The 20,530-nt window shown below is 45.9% G+C and overlaps 7 protein-coding genes across 7 annotated transcripts; 6 read left to right on the top strand and 1 right to left on the bottom strand.

The window, feature by feature from the left end:
• Positions 1-89: 89 nt before the first annotated feature.
• On the bottom strand, positions 90-1,399 carry F4822DRAFT_381805 (uncharacterized protein). The gene is made up of 4 exons (XM_051456415.1): positions 1,109-1,399; positions 982-1,054; positions 594-925; positions 90-519 (listed from the first exon to the last, which is right to left on the bottom strand). The coding sequence occupies exons 1-4, from the start codon at positions 1,259-1,261 to the stop codon at positions 391-393; spliced, it is 687 nt and encodes a 228-aa protein (XP_051310826.1). The 5' UTR covers positions 1,262-1,399; the 3' UTR covers positions 90-390.
• A 340-nt stretch (positions 1,400-1,739) lies between these two features.
• F4822DRAFT_381670 (uncharacterized protein) lies at positions 1,740-3,038 on the top strand. Its single transcript, XM_051456413.1, has 2 exons — positions 1,740-2,706; positions 2,767-3,038. Exons 1-2 carry the CDS (start codon positions 2,351-2,353, stop codon positions 2,918-2,920), a joined length of 510 nt encoding a protein of 169 aa, XP_051310825.1. The 5' UTR covers positions 1,740-2,350; the 3' UTR covers positions 2,921-3,038.
• Positions 3,039-3,559: 521 nt separating this feature from the next.
• F4822DRAFT_381764 (alpha/beta-hydrolase) lies at positions 3,560-5,192 on the top strand. Its single transcript, XM_051456414.1, has one exon. It carries the CDS (start codon positions 3,717-3,719, stop codon positions 4,947-4,949), a length of 1,233 nt encoding a protein of 410 aa, XP_051310824.1. The 5' UTR covers positions 3,560-3,716; the 3' UTR covers positions 4,950-5,192.
• A 2,036-nt stretch (positions 5,193-7,228) lies between these two features.
• F4822DRAFT_433576 (14-3-3 protein) lies at positions 7,229-8,479 on the top strand (the record flags this gene model as incomplete). Its single annotated transcript, XM_051461863.1, has 5 exons — positions 7,229-7,240; positions 7,418-7,425; positions 7,551-7,904; positions 7,979-8,066; positions 8,129-8,479. The coding sequence occupies 5 exons, from the start codon at positions 7,229-7,231 to the stop codon at positions 8,477-8,479; spliced, it is 813 nt and encodes a 270-aa protein (XP_051310823.1).
• A 1,419-nt stretch (positions 8,480-9,898) lies between these two features.
• Positions 9,899-14,728, top strand: F4822DRAFT_446131 (SacI homology domain-containing protein; the record flags this gene model as incomplete). Its single annotated transcript, XM_051463477.1, has 6 exons — positions 9,899-10,599; positions 10,654-11,940; positions 12,001-12,536; positions 12,589-12,698; positions 12,751-12,860; positions 12,916-14,728. 6 exons carry the CDS (start codon positions 9,899-9,901, stop codon positions 14,207-14,209), a joined length of 4,038 nt encoding a protein of 1,345 aa, XP_051310822.1. The 3' UTR covers positions 14,210-14,728.
• A 292-nt stretch (positions 14,729-15,020) lies between these two features.
• Positions 15,021-15,893, top strand: F4822DRAFT_433574 (uncharacterized protein; the record flags this gene model as incomplete). Its single annotated transcript, XM_051461862.1, has 1 exon — positions 15,021-15,893. The coding sequence occupies one exon, from the start codon at positions 15,021-15,023 to the stop codon at positions 15,891-15,893; it is 873 nt and encodes a 290-aa protein (XP_051310821.1).
• Positions 15,894-17,413: 1,520 nt separating this feature from the next.
• Positions 17,414-20,160, top strand: F4822DRAFT_417141 (pre-mRNA-processing factor 39). The gene is made up of 5 exons (XM_051459413.1): positions 17,414-17,775; positions 17,861-18,076; positions 18,135-18,238; positions 18,611-19,816; positions 19,865-20,160. The coding sequence occupies exons 1-5, from the start codon at positions 17,704-17,706 to the stop codon at positions 20,031-20,033; spliced, it is 1,767 nt and encodes a 588-aa protein (XP_051310820.1). The 5' UTR covers positions 17,414-17,703; the 3' UTR covers positions 20,034-20,160.
• Positions 20,161-20,530: the final 370 nt, after the last annotated feature.

Genomic DNA, 20,530 nt, shown 5'->3' with positions numbered 1-20,530 from the left:
GCAAGACGCAGTGGCCTCCTGGGGTATTTTTAGCAACTGATTCCATCTTGTGACTCGGTAGGCCCAACCACCATCGCAAAGTAACCAGGCGGTTGTGATGAGGCATCGATCGGGCGAGCAATAAACTAGGATCTTACGGTATCTGCTCGCGCAATTGCTTTCCAGACCAGTCTTCTTTGAAACCGTCAAATACCTAAATAATCCCCCGCAAAAGTAGCCATGCGTGCTTTGTGATCACCAAATCATCTTTCTCGTCAATCCAGCAGAAATATTTCTCAACCCGACCTAACCTTATATTATCACTGGGAGGGAGCAATGTCGGAATTTACGGTAAGGGCGAATACTCGCTGAGGATCGGGTGAACGGTGGTGCTCGATGAGTCCGGTGTCCCTATAACGGTAAAATATGACATCCTAACAAACCTCTACCTCCCCAATTTCGTCGAGGAATAAGATTTAGTTGTAGCTCCTGTCTCCGATTCGACTCGGCTCTACGGGAAATCTTAACTAAGATCCTTTGCTGTGTTGAAAATAAGTACCATTAGTCGACGTCTCGGATTTATTACTTTTAAATCCCAGAAGATTCCAACTCACGCCTTCGTTTCCCTGAACGCATTCCGCGACTTTCTTCAGGTCATCGTGGTTGCTCTTATTCGCGTATCCGAAGTTTCGAATTTCGTCTCCAGGTTTTAAGCCGGCTGAATCTGCTGGACTGTCTGCGACGACGCTGTTAACCTTGGCGAAGGTTTCCGCTAGCGTTTCTGGAATCGAGTCGCCCAGCATTTCGGCATGGCTCACCGGCGCGGGCGCAACGTCTTCGATGTCTTGGATACTCGCAAAATGCTCGTGGAGGTGTTTCTCTATGGTGTTCATGAGGTCCTTGTAGTCGTTTTTTAGGTGAATGATTCGCGCTCGGGTAGTGCGTACTGCGGAGAGCGGTCAGTTCAATGTCAAGGCAGGTCCTTACAAACATTATCCCTACTTTGTGCGACATCAATATCTGCTCGAGGAAATCCGTCGGCTGTAGTCAAAGGTGTTTCCATGTTGACCCCATGCTACGAATTGAATCAGGATCTAAACCGAATCCAATAGAAGCAGTGGCCACTAACCGAGTCGAGGACACCGCCTAAAGCCTTCAGTTCGGCTTCAAGATTCTCTTTCTTAGCTTGAAGCTCGGCAAAGGACAGGTGCTTCGCATTCCCGTTTGTTAGCGGACGAGACGAAGGCCCCGCAGGGACCGTAGGTGCGTGGATATTGTCCATTCTTTTAAAGATCGCAAGCAAATCAAACCATAATTTGATGATGGTGAGAAGATAATGCGATGATTGAAGGGAAGTTTAGCTCCTTCAGTTAGGCCCGCACAAAGACGCGTCAAATGCGATAGCGGGGTTAGCTAATGAGGTAATGGTGGGTGGGAGCCCTGGAGATACAACGCTTAATCCACCCAACTCCTCCTATCTCCAGCTATAGCGTACAAGTGGTACCTATGTACCTTTCAGCTACATCCATATGGATGTACCGACCTGCCTCTTTCTTTCATCCAAACCAGGGACATACACATCCCCCCTAACATTATTTGTGTTTGTCATAATTAAATTCTTTATGTTTTATGCAGGTACCGGCCTTCTAGGTTTGTCTGTTCTAAACCACATAGAATACACGTCAAATATGTGGTACTTCAACACATTACGAATAGAGGTGGCGGAGTTGCGGCGAGGTTTAGATCAAGTGAATGGATATACAAAGAATACGAGATGAGAGTAAGAGTTGTACTACATAAAGTTTCTAACATCTGCTAGTTTGTTGAATTATGAGGATGGTTTGAACCACTTTAAAAAGCCACGAGATTATAATTAAGGATAGTTACAGAGGCTACAGAGGCAGTTTGTCCCCCCTAACCCCTGCAGGTCCGACCTACCGGTTACGCGCAGGAAGCCGCCGGGTGTCTTTTTGTGGAAAGAATACATCACCTCTAGCAAATCATTCTCTCCATTGCGTGAGGATCTGCAACACACAGCTTAGTCGTCCCCTTGTACATTTATCATCTTAATTTGCACAGAAGGAACATACCGATCTGATAGAAGTACTCCTTGGCAGGGGAAAGACCATCCCAAGGCGAGGGAATTCGATTTAAAATAGGTATTATGATCCACCTGCACTGACGAAAGCAAGCAACTGTTCCATCAACACATACCTATGCAGCCGTAGCCCTAGGTGGATTAATTTACTGAGCTTTCTTAAAAGCAATTTCTCTCGTTTTTCTTGTCTCTCGTTAAGCTTCTCGATCCATTCAACCTTTCGACCCCGAAGACTTCATATTATATCCTAAGGATAACCTTCGTTTGCCTATCATGTATGCCATTACGTTACTGGGCCTGTTGGTTACAACAGGAATCTCAACCCCCCTGAAATATGCCGTCCCTTCGAGCCTGAAAGCTACTGCGTCAAACTGCATCTACCCGGCCAATTTCACAGTCTCTAGTTTCACTATCTACACAGACCGGGTCGACAGTAGCAAAAACACGACTTCATTCTCTTTTGCTGATGCGGACACCGGCATCAACGCTTTCTGTACGCAAAACTCAACGTCGAAGGCTACAGGCGCAAATTCCAATCAATATCCCTGCGACGATCCGAACGTTACATTCATCTATCAGACAACTGGAGTTGCCGGTTTGACTTTGGTTGAGTTGGCATGTCCTGGAACGTGCGTATACCATTCCTATAATAATTCACCATACAACAAAATCGCTAATAGCACTTATAGTGTTCCTCAATACGAAGCATCTGGTCTTGTAACACCAGACTTGGCCTGCACAAATTCGACTACGGCTTCAACCTGCGCAGCTAAACAATCAACTATTACGGGAGATTTTGACAGTCTTGAGCCCGTACCTCACCCCCCTCCATCATCTCGTTAATTGCTAGTACCAAGCGATGGAACGGAATGGAATGAAAGTCGCTATCAGTGAAGGCTTCTAATATCAATCGACTATGACCTATTTGCACTCAAATTGAGATATAATCATGGGCAGAAATGAGAATCGGATTTATAATTATGAAAACATGGACGTGCATTAGACACCATCAAATCTCGGGAGTCGTTGCCCATCTAGCATATGCGCATACATATTGATATGTAGTATTAATTAAAGTTTTAATCGAGATTCTCACATACATATACTGCAGCTATAGCAAGGTTGGCGCTATTTAGACCAAAAATGCCCATTACAGCATGTACCAAGAACACCCCATACGTCTTCCCCGCGTTACCAGAAATGGGACGCTTAGTGGCGAATTGTAATTGGTCACCGGCAGTCATTCGCTTCGTCATTTCCTTAAATGTTAAATTGGACAGTGCTCCCCCAGCAATATTGAGACCCGTGGCTAACCATGGCTCCATCTCTCAATAATATCAACGGGGTCGGAGATGATGTCCCTTCCAACTTAAAACATCACGTACACTAAACACTCACCGAGTTGCTGTAGTGTGACGCTTAATGCGCGAGCGCAACGTCACCTAAACGCTTTTCAGTCTTCGTCCATCTTCTATGTAATACCTAATACACCTCTTTTTCCTCATCCAATTTCCTCCATCATATTCGGGCCACGGGCCTGTGTTCTGTAGGGCATGGCTATTCTTGGGATTGATTCTCTGGATACACAATCTTGACACTACAAATCCAAATTACAACCGAGTCCGCGCCCTGTACTATAATGTACACTATGTCAGTCATTCCTTTGCTGCTGTTGCTGTCAGTAGCCGTTTTCACGTGGGGATCTATTCTGGGAAGTCAGATTCCTCTACGAAATCAGGACGGCGGTTCCATTCCCGAGCATATATCAACCGGTCTTTTCGCATCTCTCGAACGTCTCTCCCGCCTTGTCGATATAACTTACTGCGTTGGTACTACTGGTATCGCCCCGCCCTTCTCCTGCGCATCACGATGTGATGACTTCCCGACGCTAGACCTCGTGACGACATGGAATACTGGAGTCTTGATGAGCGACAGCTGTGGGTATATTGCAGTTGACCATGGGACGGCGCCGGGACCGCAATCGAGCATGTCGAGAAGCGGTGTTAATACTGAGCAAGATAAGAATCAAGGAGCTATCATTGTCGCGTTTCGTGGTACATATAGTATCACCAACACCGTTGTCGACCTAAGTACAATTCCCCAAGAATATGTCCCGTATCCCTCTCCTGATAAGGGAGGATCCGAGCCACCTGAGGAGCCAGAACATGTTTGTCATAATTGTACGGTTCATATGGGATTTTTGGCATCGTGGAGAATAGCAAGAAATGTTGTTCTGCCAGCACTCAAGCCACTACGAGAAAAATATCCCGATTATCCTGTTTACCTGGTCGGCCATAGTTTGGGAGGTGCTGTGGCTGCTCTCGCGGCATTGGAGTTGAAAGTCAGTTCCGGATGGGACAATCTTGTCGCGACGACATTCGGTGAACCCCGGGTGGGAAATTCCGGGTTTGCAGAATATCTCGATTCTGTCTTCGAACTTGGAGCAACAAAGCAATTCGAGGAACAAAAATACCGGCGCGTGACACATGTGGATGATCCCGTCCCATTGCTCCCGCTGTCAGAGTGGGGATATAGATCTCACGCCGGCGAATTCTTCATCTCCAAATCCGATCTAGCTCCTGAACCGTCGGACGTCCGGCCGTGCATAGGCGATTATGACCCACGATGTATTGCTGGCTCAACGGGGGAATCCCTTAAGACAGCCGGCCAAATACTTGCCGAAGAGCGAGGTCGAGAAACAGCTGTATGGGCTGAGGGTCTTTGGGATGTTCCAAGTCGATTCAAATTGTGGCAATTATTCTTTGCCCATCGAGACTACTTCTGGAGATTGGGACTATGTGTGCCTGGGGGCGACCCAGTCGACTGGGGTAGGGACAAATATCCTAATTTCACGACTAGTGACGAGTTATGAGTCACAGATAATTTGTTGTTTATTGAATGTACAGAATGGGCTCTAGTCGGTTTGGCTGTGCCCCAGAAGAGATCCAAACCCAACGCGCAGATAGGAGGTAAAAGTCTGAAATTAATGCCTAATATATTCATTTACACACTATTGAAAAGTTAAATTATGTAGTCGACGGATAGATATTGATGCTATTCGTAACATAATGAACATTTCAAGAAATTCGTGGTAAAAAAACTTCGCAAGAAACATTGCTCTAATACATACCTAGGTATAGTAGTGACCGCATCTAAATCATACCTATATTAGGTAGATGGGTTTTGAATATGCAGATCTTGAGAGGTAAGATCTACTGCGATGACGCTACGGAGCATAGTGAATAAAGCCAATGGTGTAAGCTCAATGGCCATGGTGTCTTGGCGGTAGGTCAGTGGAATATTTAGGGCAGAGAGCTAACGGCTCGTGACAAGGTATTCAATCGGCCTCGGTCGCGTTCAATCGCATGGGATTGATTTTCTCGGAGAGGAGGGACTCGTGACTGGAAGAAAAGGGTGCCAACTCAGCCAGCACTGGGAAAAGGATGACAACGCATTGGACCTATGGGCCACACGTTTGATAAGACCCTGCAGTATAGGGGGTTCTGGAATCTCACGATAACGTGGGCTATAGTGTGTATAGTATGTATATTCCGCATTATTCGGCACTGCCCGGTACATCTACTTCCTCTACGGCATCACGTAGGATTTAGAAGACTGATGTGATGTGATCTTTGTGAGTTTCGGCTCAATCAACTCTCGCGTCTTGGGTCACCCTCATCTCATACCACAGCCGACTCGCGCAACAACGCGGCAATAGCCATGCGAGTCAGCATCGAATAATGTAACTCGGTACTGCTCGCAACAAATCAAAAGTGCCATTATTGCTGCTTTTACTGCCACTCGGTTTACACCACTGTTAGTCACGTGCCCCGAGTAGCTGTGTTTGAAGAGATTTCATAAGTATCTCTGCATGCAAAGAAAAGGGATCTTAGCACAGAACTCGGAGTTTCATAGATTCTGACCCAGATTTATGCGTATTTTTCGATCAGCTTCTTCTGTTGGCTTCGGCATAAAGGAGGTTTTGTGCAATGCTAGCTTAAAGCAGCGGGTTTTTGATACGTACCTACATAATTCGAGATATGTAGGTATCCAAGTACCTTATCTAGATGCAGATGAGAAGAGTACATAAAGTTCAATTTGACTGCGCGGATAGGTACATAATGAAACAATTGTGTCATATGCCCCTTGAACATCTAAGGAAATCTAAACATACGGATACACGCATCCACAGACGAAGAAAGCTTTATGTATGTATACTGGAGGTATTTTGAATTTGTGTAGAGATATACACTTCCAAGTTTGCTGGTTTGTTTAAAAAGAAATTTGACGGTCTACCAAGTATTTTCGATTAGAATCCTAATGAAATGTCGGAGTTCAGTAAGGCTGATGCGGATGATACCTACATAGTAGTGGGGGGAAATTTAGGTAGAAGCGATTATGTACCATAAGAAGTACATAGAATATGATATTGAATGGAATCAAGGCTTCATCTGACTTGTCACATATCTTATAGACACGATTATTTTGATAGGTGTAAAAGTCTTTTGTTAAATTTATAAATCACCTTTAACATCGAGACCATCGCGTTGTTACAAGTACATAGTACACACTTGATAAGGTCAATGCACCTATGAGAAAGGTGGTGAGAGAAGATTCCAGGCCGAAGACGGTAATGAGGGGCAATAAGCCTGTGGGGATAGGTGGAAAGGTACAGTTCCGCAATAACCTTTGCAACTGTTTACTGGCCATTCACTGGTTCAGACGCTATCTAGGTACCTTGGAAGGAGGCGCATTATAGCACAAGGTTTAGGTACCTTAGTCACCCCAACAAGGTCGAGAAAGCCCAGAAAGCCAGCGCCCAGCAACAACCTAAGGTTTTCTTTCCGCACAAGCCAGGTGCCAAAAGTTGGAGACTCAGGCGTAATTTTGGGACCTTAGCAGCCAGCAGCCAGCAGCCCTGGCAAGCATTTTACTTTTACTGATTTCTCCTCCCGCACCTTAAACCTCGTTGATTTTCAACACCATTCAACTCGACGATCCCGACCTGTAAACAATTCCGTCTTCCTTTCTTTTCCCACACGCGAAACCTACACACATAAACAACCCATCGCCTATCTTTCTATTTCTCCCTCTACTTCATCTTTTCTCAATCCTCCTTACATTCATCTCCGTTCGCTAGAATCACCCAAGATGACTACTGAAGTAAGTTTTCTCTCCCCGACTCCCTTTTCCGCCCCTCGAGGACTGGCCTTGTCTCGGCCCATGCTGCCATTCGCCTCCGCCGCTCCCGCACGCAGCCTGCATAACCTTAGTTGTACCTTCGGTCTGGCATATTTTATTTACAAGGAATTTGCTAACGTTTGTTTTTCTATGATGTAGCGTGAAAGGTTCGTCTGTTCTGCGCATACTCCCCCCCTCGGGTCTTATCCGTCAATGACGCCTCTCTTTCGACGCATGAAAGGTGAAAGAAAATAAATGGAACAAAATTGTACTAATTGGTATCCCACAACAGCAAGACTTTCTTAGCTCGCCTTTGCGAGCAGGCCGAACGTTACGATGAGATGGTCACTTTCATGAAGGAAGTCGCTAAGCTTGGCGGCGAGCTTTCTGTTGATGAGCGCAACCTTCTTTCCGTCGCCTACAAGAACGTCGTTGGAACTCGACGTGCCTCTTGGCGAATCATCTCCTCGATCGAGCAAAAGGAGGAGTCCAAAGGCTCTGACAAGCACGTCGCGACTATTCGTGAGTACCGCAACAAGATAGAGACTGAGTTGGAGAAGGTCTGCCAAGATGTGCTGGATGTTCTAGACGAGAGTCTGATCCCCAACGCTGCAACTGGAGAGTCCAAGGTTTTCTACCACAAGATGTAAGTTGCTATTTTTTATCGGTATAATATGATATTCCGTGGCTATATGCTAACAGTTTATTCCTTTCTTACAGGAAGGGTGACTACCACCGCTACTTGGCTGAATTCGCGTCTGGTGAGAAGCGCAAGGTTGCTGCTACTGCTGCACATGAAGCCTACAAGGTAAGTTGTCTATATTTAACTTATTGCTGTTGTGTGGATATTAATAAGAATCTCCTTTATAGAGTGCTACCGATGTAGCCCAAACCGAGCTTACCCCTACGCATCCCATCCGTCTCGGCCTTGCCCTCAACTTCTCGGTCTTCTACTACGAGATTCTCAACTCTCCCGACCGAGCTTGTCATCTCGCTAAGCAAGCTTTCGATGATGCCATCGCTGAGCTCGACTCTTTGTCCGAGGAGTCTTACCGTGATAGCACCCTCATCATGCAACTTCTCCGTGATAACCTAACCCTATGGACCTCGTCAGAGAGCGCTGAGGGCGAGGGTGCTGCTGGCCAGGAGGCCGCTAAAGAGGACAAGCCTGCCGAGGAGGCCGAAAAGCCCAAGGAGGAGGCTGCTCCTGCTGAGTCCTAAATGGCTCTCGATTGATACCTCGTTGCCTCAGCTGATTATGCATACTCCGTAAGGCTTGAAGGGCCGGGGTTCTGTTGATACCCAGCTGGCGAAGGGTTCATAGCATCGGATGGGAGGAATGGCACTGGTGTTTTGACACAGGAGTGAAAAACCCCCGCAGGCTTTGTTGATTTTCACTCAAGGGTACGTCAGTAAAGGCTACGCTATAGTATGCTTTCTACTTGACAATACGATTTACATTTCCGCAACTATGGCTGTATTTCAGTACCTCTATATTCGTAGAGGCGGCAAGGGCTTGTTGATGGTCATGTGGACTTGTTTCATACACGTTTTCCTATTATTTTCTGCTTGTGTGCTTTTTGAGAAGATATCTCACGTTTTCCTTTGGTCAACCAGAATTGCGCATATCCGCTAAAAGTCAACCTTGTATGCCAGACCTTACGTATAACGCAAGATTTAGGTAGTATACAGGTTGCCTTTCGGCGGATAATGCAAATCCATGCCTTGACTTGCCACCATTCGGATCTCGTCCGATGGTTTAAGTCAAAACAGACTGTAATGCCTAAGGCTGGATTCCTGCTTTAATGTGTGTTCACCAGGTACCTTTGTCAATTACCGAACCACATCATTCTTGGCAATGCGCATCCCCAATATCAATAAACAAAACTTAACACCAAACCTATTTGTCTTTGAGGTGTCAATTTGCAGTGCGCCCGTGATGTTTTCCACAAATATACTCTCAACCAATAGCAGAGTAACTCATATTTAGTGAAATACTAAACAATATTTTCTAGGACTCGATATATCAGATACGGACGAAGTGTATTGTTATTCCTTTTACCATACACAATTGTCACATTTAAATCATCCATTCACGATTAGTTCAATATAATACACCTCACTCGAGAGACCCAATCACTCAATTAGTATATAATATTAACGTATCAACTAACGAACGTCACTCATCCGTACACATAAACATACGAGACTACCGTAGTGGGTGAAGAAGTCAGGGATGAGATGCTCAGCCTCAGCCTCATCGGTGGTCGGGATCCCCCACTAGCCGACCCTCTTTTTATAGTGCCCTCTTTCCCCCCACAGTGAAATTTAACCAATTTAATACATCAATTGGCAGGTTCGGGGCGAAAAAAGGTAAGGGCCAACGTCACAGGCCCTACTACGTCTTAGAATATGTGCACCTGCACCTGCACCTGCTGTAACTGCAACTAAAAAAAAAAAACCACTGACCTGTACTTCAAACATTCGTAGATGCCACCTTTGTAATAATTTTGCTTCTTCTTTACTATTTCTACTACTTCTCCTATCGCCAAATACTTCGCTCTCGAATAATATTCAGGTAGCATGTGCTACTTTTCAAATTACATCGTATCATTTTCCTGCTGTCCTTGCTAGTTCAGCATGGATCAGTACCAGTACCCTTCTGCGACTCGAAACATCACCACAGCGCCCTCGGCTGAGAAGTCCAGCCAACTACTCCTCCGCGAATATCCTCACCGAGCAATCGCCATTGCGACACCAACCCATGCCTTGATTTTCCGATATAGTACTACTACGAGCGAAGCAATTGCCAATGGTTCCCTTACCTCCGTCTCGTCAGCACGGCCCCGCGCTGCCGGTGATGGTCCCGTACCAAAATGCATGGTCGAGTTCTCTCCAGTCTCGAAACAGCTCCTTAGCGATTTCCGACCTCTTACTCCACGTCCAATATACGGAACGCTAGGCCTCATATCCATCGGTCAGGATGTATTCTTATGTGTAATCACCCAGGCGCTACGGGTGGCGACATTGCGACCCGGAGAGACAGTTGAGAAGATTGCAAGTGTCGACTTCTTCTGCCTCAATAGCTCGGAATATGACAATGTCATATCGTTGAATACATACGATAGCGACCCCTCCGACTCTACCTCTCCATATGGCCAAAATCTAAGTCGAAGAGAAGGAGAAATAGAATATCCGTACCAGGAGCTTCAAAAGTTGCTCGGCAACGGTAGCTTCTACTACAGTACAGATTTTGATCTAACAAATAGATTGCAAGATAGGTTTGTCTCACTCTCCGATACTTGGGCCATACAACTTCGCGCAACCTTTATATCTTCCATGTGCAGGCAAACATGGGCCAGATTCAGCAGTTAGAGCTGACATCGTCTGTCCAGGCCAATAGACTCGGATACTTTTGACATTGACAATTTTGACGATTCTTTCCTATGGAATTATTTTATGATTAGCCCTTTGGTTCAGTTCAGGTCTCGGCTCTTGGCTCACGAACGCGAGGCACTTGATGCCTCTCGAATTTTGACGTCTGCTATACGAGGATTCTGTTTAACTATGACCATTCCTCAGAGTACAGCACCCTTGCGCGATGGCAGATCTGGTCTCCCTTCTTTTCTTACGGTTATTTCACGTTTGTCTTGTAAAAGAGCTGGAACTCGCTTCAATAGTCGAGGTATCGACGATGACGGGCATGTGGCTAATTTCGTCGAGACGGAAACGATTTATTGGAGCCCGTCCGGCGTTCTCTTCTCGTATGCGCAAGTTCGTGGTTCGGTACCAGTGTTCTGGGAGCAAACTCCGGGTCTCATCCCTGGCCAACAAAAAATTACCATAACCCGTTCAGCCGACGGTACACAACCCGCTTTTGATAAACATTTTGAAGAGTTGGAACAGTCGTACGGTGCTGTTCATATCGTCAACCTACTCAGCGCAACAAAACCGGGCGAGGCGGAGCTTACTCATTTGTTCCATTACGGATTGCAACATTGTTCTCTCGGCCGTGTTGATGGGAAACAATCGTCTGACCATGCGCTTCTCCGAGAAACAGATTACGATTTTCATGCGGAAACGAAAACTGCAGGGTACGATGCTGCTCGGGAAATTCGGCGGTACATTGAGCATTCTGCTGATGGATTTGCCTACTATCTCGCTGAGTTAACAGACGATATGATCGATGTTAATGAACCCACCGGTAGCCAAAGAATGGTTGTCGTGCTTCAGCAGGAAGGAGTTTTCCGGACAAACTGTCTAGACTGCCTAGACAGGACTAATCTCATCCAGACGATTATTTCTCAATTGGCTGTCGAGGCCTTTCTAGGCCACCGCGGGGAATTCGCGGCATCGGATTTCTGGATGCGACACTCTACCCTTTGGGCGGACAATGGTGACGCTCTATCCAGGATTTATGCCGGAACAGGCGCTCTCAAGTCTTCATTTACAAGACACGGCAAGATGTCTCTGGCTGGCGCCTTCGCAGATGCTCGAAAGAGTGCAACAAGGCTTTACATCAACAACTTCGCTGACAAGGCAAGGCAGAATACAATCGATATGCTCTTAGGACGCTTAGTTGGTCAAACCCCTGTTCATCTCTTCGACCCAATTAGCGATTTTATATCTGCTGAGCTCAGTAAGCGTAGTTCTGAATACTCTTCCACGGAGAATATCACCATGTAAGTTTCGAGTTTCTCCAAATCTACGCAACCATTGTATACACTACTAACTTGATATAGATGGGTTGGGACATTTAATCTAAACGGACGTACTAATGGTATCGATGAAGATTTATCTCCTTGGATTTGTCCTCAAGAGCTCGGTTCAACCCAACCTGAGATAGTGACTGTGGGGTTTCAGGAGATTGTTGAATTGAGTGCACAACAAATCATGAACAGCGACCCTACTAGAAAGCAGCTATGGGAGAAAGCTATTAAGAAAACGCTAAACAACCGCACCAAACAACTAGGAGGAGAGAAGTATGTCCTACTTCGGAGTGGGCAGCTAGTTGGTGCTGCCTTATGCATTTTCGTAAAAGCATCCGTACTTCCAAAAATAAAGAACGTCGAAGGCAGCGTCAAGAAAACGGGGATGTCTGGCATAGCAGGAAATAAAGGAGCGGTTGCTATTAGGATGGAGTATGCAAATACTCAAATATGTTTTGTCACGGCCCATCTTGCTGCTGGGTTCTCCAATTATGATGAACGGAATAAAGACTACGCTACGATTCATCACGGATTACGATTCCAACGGAATAGGGGTATTGATGATCACGGTACGGAAGTCACCACGCCTTATAAGATACTCATTTGCTTACGGCTTTACAGATACGGTTATATGGATGGGCGACTTCAATTATCGTATCGGCTTATCACATGAAAGAGTCGTTGATTTGATACAGAAGAACGACTTAGAAAGGCTATATGAGAACGATCAGGTACGCTATAAGATCTTCGCAGAGGAGAAATATTGCCACTAACGCATTTCAGTTAAATCTTCAAATGGTTGCAGGTCTTTCATTTCCATATTATTCAGAAGCAAGAATTACCTTCATGCCAACCTACAAATTCGATGTTGGTACTGATAGATACGACACCTCGTAAGTTATAGTGCGGTACTTGGTATATTGTTGTTTTTTGCTAAGACAATGACAGCGAGAAACTGCGGATTCCTGCGTGGACAGACCGTATTTTGCGGAAAGGCACGAACATAAGGCAATTGTCATACAACTCTGCGCCTTTACGGTTCTCAGACCACCGGCCGGTATTTGCGACGTTTCAATGCACAGTGAACATTGTGAATGAGGCACATCGAGAACGTATCAGTCGGGAGCTTTATGACCGTCGCAAAGCAGAGGTTGGTCATACAGCAGCAAGCTTAATAAGTGAGGACTCCGAAGATGACGAAGATCTCATTGGGTATGATCCAATTGAACCGGGTCTACCTCCGGCGAGTTCAGATCGGCAAAGGTGGTGGCTTGAGAGTGGCAAGATGGCGAAGTCCACGGTTGGTCCACCAAAGGCTAGTAACGGAAACCGTGATGTGTCGTCCGTGGTGCTTAATTCTCACCGCCCGTCGAATCCATTCACCCCAACCGAAGAACCTGATTGGGTAGCCGTACCTAGATCTAATTCAAGACTTTCATCGTTTTCGAGCATCTCTAGTTCACCATATGAACATATCAACCATTCGACCATCCTTTCAACATCCGTCGCTTCCAATTCCTCACCTAGAAAACTGCCACCGCCGTTTGATCCAGCGACGTTACCAGCAAAGGTCGGCCAGATTAATTTGCTTGACGAGCAAGTACCTATGCAAAGGAGTGAAGTTCCACCACCTCCTCCACCCAGAAGGCAAACATCCACAAGTCTCATACAGTCTTCACCATCCCCTGCATCTTCAGATTTACAACCTACCCTAAGGCCATCAAAGACTATCGCGCCACACCAACAAATAGGACCCGTGTCCTCATCGCCTCGAGTATCTAATGGGTCAAAGGCACCTCCCCCTATAGCTCGGAAACCGGCACATCTTACCTCTACTTCACCAACATCAAGTCCTTCCCTCCCTGAAACTAGTATTCTAGGGTCGTTTCCCGAACACCAGACGCCAAAACGGCCCATCCCACGTAAAACATCGACCACTGTCTCTAATTTAACCTCCCAACTTCAAGCTAGCAGATCTGGTGCATTAACAGGTGGGATGCTTAAGACGACATCACCTCCACTCCGCCTAGATACTGCCTCCAATAACCATCAGACTGGGACATCAGGCCCAACTGGTCAAGTAGGGCGAGTTTCGTTACCTGGTCTTGGGAACATAGAGCGTAAGCCGGCCTTACCAACACGCCCAATACAGCAGCATACACAACAACCTCAATCTAATATTGACCTCCTCGGCGATGATGGGTCCGAGATTAACGGATGGGAAACATTAAAGCCAAGTTAGACACAATTCTTGGTTTAGCGGTATTGCATTTATATAAGCGTCTGAGCGCTAATACGGCATGGCGTTTATGGGGTCCTATGGTTAGATAAGAGTATATACGAAAGAAGTCGTTCTCACGAGACTAGGCTAAAATAAGATATATATTTTTTTAGAATCTATGCTTCCTATGGAAGTTCTCGAGCATTTTTTTTAGCCATTGTAATAAGTTTCAATGGTCAACCACATATGATATGTGAATACATGTATATACCCAGGATATCAGGACATAAAGTATAAATTAGGTACAACTTAAATAAGAGGGATCAAGAAATTAGAGAAATAAAGACCCAAACTCGGTAGCTCCTGACTGCATGCAGACCGAATTGCTTTGGTTGCACTTTACGTCACACCTCGATAAGATAAAGCTCGAAATTGTCTTTTGTAGGGATATCGCGCCCGAATCACGCGAGAACTGACGAAGATAATTCTCGCGCCACTCGGACGACAATTAAAACATTTAATCATTAAACTTACAATATTATGGGGTTTTCCATCTTCTTACCCAACTCATTTGTCCTATATCTATACTCGACCAATGATTCAAACACAATTATTATGATATGAATCAAATACTACTTATATCAATTAAACAATGAACATACGATCGTTATTATATCCTATCGAAGGCCGTCTGGATCGTTAGCGATCCATGTCGGATACTGGGGGAGGCATCAAGCTTACGATCTCCCTCGAACCTATTGTTCGGAACGAAACGCTGCAAGTGTTTAGGTCCTTTTTTCCATAAGCAGGTTGTACGGTATAACGGAGCAAAATGGCAAGAGGGTCTGAAGAAGAGGGCGAAAACCCACGGGAGATGAACGAGAATAAAGTGCGGCGAATTTATATCTGGAGAGCCGAGGTCAGACACGCTCGGAAATTTTGTCAATGCTCCAGACCCACCGGACTTCCTCCCAAGCCTCCGGGGAGTAGTGACAAGGGCAAAAATGTATTGCTCACTTCTACGTCGAGCACTGCCGTGGAGTCGGATAATCGACCAGAATCATCATTACAACAGGCCGACGAACCTTCCACACCTTTTCCAAACTTTCCACCAGCCATTCTGGATCGCGACCCGTTCGATGACGAACCATTATGTCCCGTTTGCTCGTTGCCGATCGGTGAAGGTTTGCAGTTTGCGGAGCTTAGAGAGCAAGGCGAGGCGGGGCTCATAAATAATATGATCAGCTCCCGATCTGCACCTAGCCACCTTAAGAACATGGCAGAAGTCCATTCGGTAACACAACGGCTACGCAAGGGGCGCAGGGCACGGTTTAAGCGGCAAGTGTCGAGGCATTTGAGACGCTTAAAGATAGAAGCCGCTCAACACGCGGGAGAGGCGAAAGAAAAAGTGAAGAAACAAGCGATGCGTGTTGTCCGACCGATCCTGAAATTATTCGGGAAGAAAGATCCTTTGCCGCCGCACATCGTCCTCATCGACCGCGGACTCCGGCCTCGTGCGACGGAAATGTACATGAGATACAGGCCTGACTACGCCTCCCTAGGAGACACGGCTAATGATCTGTTGAGTGCCATCGATGATGATGATAGTGCTCGTGGAAGACCTAAGCTGACTGTTGATGAAACGGCAGATCGTCTTCGTAGAGCCCAGCGGTTATTGGACAGGATGAATAGGTCCACAACTTAATCCTGATTCCCCCCCCTCGGTTTTTCTTTTTCCTGCGGCGTTGGTTCGATTCGATTCAAGTACAACGAACACGCACGAACTAGAAATCGCCGAGTACCGCTGTCGGAGATTCGGGTCGGCGAATTGTTCGTTACACGATTCGGGTGGCTGCAGGATCTTGCGGGGGAGAGCACTTTTTCATTCGAAGCGATGTTTCCTTTGTACATGACGTACGTGATTTATTTTGGAGTATAGGTACAGCGTCACCGGGGCTTGATGAAAGGGATACCCATAGGCGTTAGCGAAGCAGGCTGTGATGTATTATTCGGATGCATGTTCAAGGAAAGGTACTGTATATTAGAGGGGTAGAATGGTGGCTGAGGTCTACTTGCCTTTATATATGTCACAGGAATATAATTACTAGCGATAAAATAAATTTCTGTTCAGGTTCCCCTGAAAATACTACTTAAAAGGGATACATTGATATATACCTAGGTAATCTCCATAGGGTCTTATCCGACGACTACTTGAGCGTATGTAGATGTCACGTCGCCTCCAACACCATCCATTCGGGTTATTCCACCCCACGAGTTTAGGCTGTAAAGTAACCATAAAACTACTTCCCTCATGCAGCTTGGAAACCAAAATCTCTTCGGGAACTATAACAACCAAAGAAAGCAACAAATATGGATGCTCGTAGTAAACAAGAGGGAAGGGAAGGGGGGTAGAAGTCCCACTCAAAAACAGGCCTCAGATTTAATAATTTGAGATCATTTCCATTATGGATATCCCTCTTCCTATCATTGATTTTATTGGGGTATCATCACCGGCCTGATTGTGTGTTTGAAAAGGGAGAAGAGATGTGACTTTGATACAAGGTACAGTATATGAAGTAAAAGTCTTTGAAGCTTGAACTTCACTTGCACTGTTGGTCTCGTTTCGCACTAGCGAACATCAGAAAATGACTTATCTTACCGTATGAATACCAAGTTACCATTGTAAATCCTCACAATGTGGAATTCATCGTCATTATAAAAACTGTTGTGACGGAGTTGACTTTCCGTTGTAATAATGGTTAGGAGGCAAAGCTTGACAGGATGAATTTTTTCAAGTTTTGTACTATGGCGCTTGGACCATGTCTATCAAATACGTACAGTGTGTACTTATTTTATTTAGGGACCCTAACTCCTGGAATGGGATTTTGAGAAATAATGGGATGAAAGTAATCGAGTCGGTCTAAATCCGATTTAGTACTTAGTCGAGCCTTATTCGCTTTTAATCCTTCTGCGATAAGCTGAATACGGTGTGCCCCTTCTTGTATTACATTGCATATAACTACAGTGATGAAGGAAGGATGAAGGCAGGAGCAGGTACAGATTGCACTGCTACCCAATTGAGGTTAGGTTACTGCTAATTTAAGCATTCTGGACATCAAATCCAATTGCTTCGATAAGGTTGCACGGACCACTCCATGCAAGATTGTAATCCCATGTTCCCAGCCTCATTTAGCTTTGGTAAGTTGCATGTGCTTTTCCTTTTTCTGCCAACCATTTTCTTCTCGCGACCATCATTCATTGTTCGTCGATCTCGAGAGTTCATTGTCATCCAACTTCTCAACACCCCCCTTCCAATTCCACCTCTTTTGTGATAGGGATGATGAGCAAATTCGAACACAATCTTCTATAAAGAATACTGTTTAACATTGTTAGACGATCTGCGCGACCTTAATTCGGTGTACGACTCTACTTATAATTCGCTGCCTCGCGCCGAACCCGCGTCTCTAACTTCCGTCGTCGCCACATCGTACAATTCGCGCAATTACGCCACCATTATGGCTGACTTCAACAACTTCGGCGTCTCAGATGAGGAAAATGTTGAGATCAAGAAATTGACTCTCGAAGTAGTATGTAATCCAGTTCCTCAATCGAACCCTGTCGCATTCATGTTACCTCCTTTTCTTTTGAAGTGCATATACTAACTATAATTAGGAAGCTGATACCGACAACTTCGAGTCATGGGAAAAGCTCATTCGTGCCTGTGAGGGTCAAGAAGGCGGTCTGAACCGAAATTCTAGCCCTCAGGCACTCGCTGCGCTTCGCGATGTCTACGATCGATTTCTTCTCAAATTCCCCCTTCTTTTCGGTTACTGGAAAAAATATGCCGACCTAGAGTTTGCCATTTCTGGTCCTGAATCGGCTGAGATGGTATTTTGGAACCCCTATTCCCACTACTTGGTCTGTCTCATGAGCTAACCTATGGTAGATTTATGAGCGTGGATGTGCGAGTATAACAAACTGCGTTGACCTATGGACCTCATACTGCTCCTTCAAAATGGAGACCACCCACACCCCTCATTTGGTCCGAGAGTAAGTAGAACCGGATGTTTCCTACCCCTTAACATTTACCACCGACAGAGCAAAAGAACATATCGGCCCCCCAACACTATCGAAACGTGTACACACGACTGCCCAGTCGTCGACGGTGAGAGATGCCAACAGAATCCATACTATGTTGGATACTTTCTCACAGATTCTGCCAGGCCGTGGTTTCCTACAAAGTCATCTACTTGACCTTGAACATCCTCGTCGCATTCAACCCCCGCGCCTAAGTTTGGATTGATTGATTTGGAATCGGAACAGTTACTTACACAATCCCTCCTCTCCTGTATTTGCCCTCCTACCACCCTCACTCCCCAGAACCCCCCTTTAGTATCCGTCTTTGCTGACCTATGTGTATAGACTTTTCGAGCGAGGTGCATTAAGCGTCGGATTGGATTTCCTAGCCCATCCTTTCTGGGACAAGTACATTGAGTACGAAGAGAGGCAGGAAGCTGAGGAGAAGATATTTTCTATCCTACAGCGGGTTATCCACATCCCGATGCATCAGTATGCTCGCTATTTCGAGAGATTCCGCCAACTTGCCCACAACCGCCCCATCAAGGAGTTAGTCCCGTCTGACACCCTCGCGCGTTTGAAAGCAGAAGTAGATGCCGAGAATACCGCGTATGGTGGTGGCGCCAGAACTGAACTAGAGATTGAACGAGACATCCGAGCTAAGATTGATACCATGTTCTATGAAGTCTTCCAGAAGACCCAGGAGGAAACGACTAAACGATGGACGTACGAAGCAGAGATAAAGCGACCCTACTTCCACGTCACGGAATTAGAAAACTCACAACTAGCTAATTGGAGAAAGTATCTTGATTTTGAAGAGGGCGAGCATGATTTTGCCAGGACGGCCTTCCTTTACGAGCGTTGCATCGTAACGTGCGCTCTGTACGACGAGTTTTGGCTGCGATATGCTAGGTGGATGTCAGCTCAACCCGGCAAGGAAGAAGAAGTGCGTCATGTCTACATGAGAGCCGCCACCCTTTTCGTACCTATGAGTCGCCCAGGCATCCGGCTACAGTGGGCCTATTTCGAGGAGTCCTATGGTCGCATTGGTGTTGCTCGCGATATTCACGAGGCCGTACTCATGCAATTACCTGATTGCGTGGAGGCCATTGTGTCCTGGGCGAACCTCGAGAGGCGACAAAACGGACTCGATGCTGCTATCCAAGTTTATAAGACTCAGATCGATGCCCCCCATGTTAATCTATTCACGAAGGCGGTCCTTGTCACTCGGTGGGCTTTCCTACTGTGGAAGATTAAGGGGTCGGTTGACGAGGCTAGAGCCGTGTTCCTTAAGAACGTCCAATGGTATGCCGATAGTCGCCACTTCTGGGAGAAATGGCTTGACTTTGAATTACAGCAGCCGACAAGCCTAGAGCTTGAATCGCAACATGGCGAGCGCGTCAAACAAATATTCCAAGAGTTGACTGTAAAGAGCCGAATATCATCAGCAGCGAAGAAGGAATTGTTCCTGACCTATCTCACATATCTTCAAGAAAGAGGTGGTACAGATGCGATGAAGCATTTCCTCACCGTCGATCGCGAAATCTATGGGTATGTACACTTTTTGACTGACCATTTCAATACTGACGTTATATATAGTCCCGCTTCCTTGACGATCCTTGACAAAACCACGACTAAGGAAAATGGTATTGCAAAGGCTCCTTTAGACGAAGCAACTAGAGTAAGGGCCGAGAGTAGATACCCTGCATTCTACGAGTATTACATAGAACCAGACTCTAGCTCACAAGGCACCGCATCTTTCCAGTAGACTAGCTACTGAGTACACGACCAGTTTTGGTCTTCCCTAGAAGCTAAAGGTTCTGATCTCAAGGAGCACAATACTCGAGTAGGATGAGGCAATAAGGGTCTGTACCATATTCAATTTCGTTTTTTTTCTAGGGTCCTGAGTTATAATAGGAGTACATGAGCTCTTCGACGATTCGGCATGGAAGGGATGTGAAAGGGGGGAAACTCGGTGTGTATAACGACATGGGATTGTCAGTCGAGGAAGTCTTCTGAGTTGCTTTTCTAAGGCTAGGTACTTTACAGAGGTAACAGCTCATGCGCGCATATTCTACGAGTCGATTGAGTAGGCACGAAGAGAAAAAAAATCAAATCAATCTAGCTACCTGAGTCTATTTTGCCAAGTAGACAATTCGTAATTTGTTATGTCATTTTATGAATTTCATTAGTCTTCTGACCTTTGACATCCATACTGAGCCTTTCCTCTGCAAGTCAGACTTTCGCAGTTGACTCATCGTCGTC

Source organism: Hypoxylon trugodes (genome assembly GCF_022578975.1).
Source record: "Hypoxylon trugodes strain CBS 135444 unplaced genomic scaffold F4822scaffold_9, whole genome shotgun sequence".
Taxonomy (NCBI): domain Eukaryota; kingdom Fungi; phylum Ascomycota; class Sordariomycetes; order Xylariales; family Hypoxylaceae; genus Hypoxylon; species Hypoxylon trugodes.
Note: the sequence above shows the minus strand (reverse complement) of the source record. Positions and strands in the feature narration are given on the sequence as shown.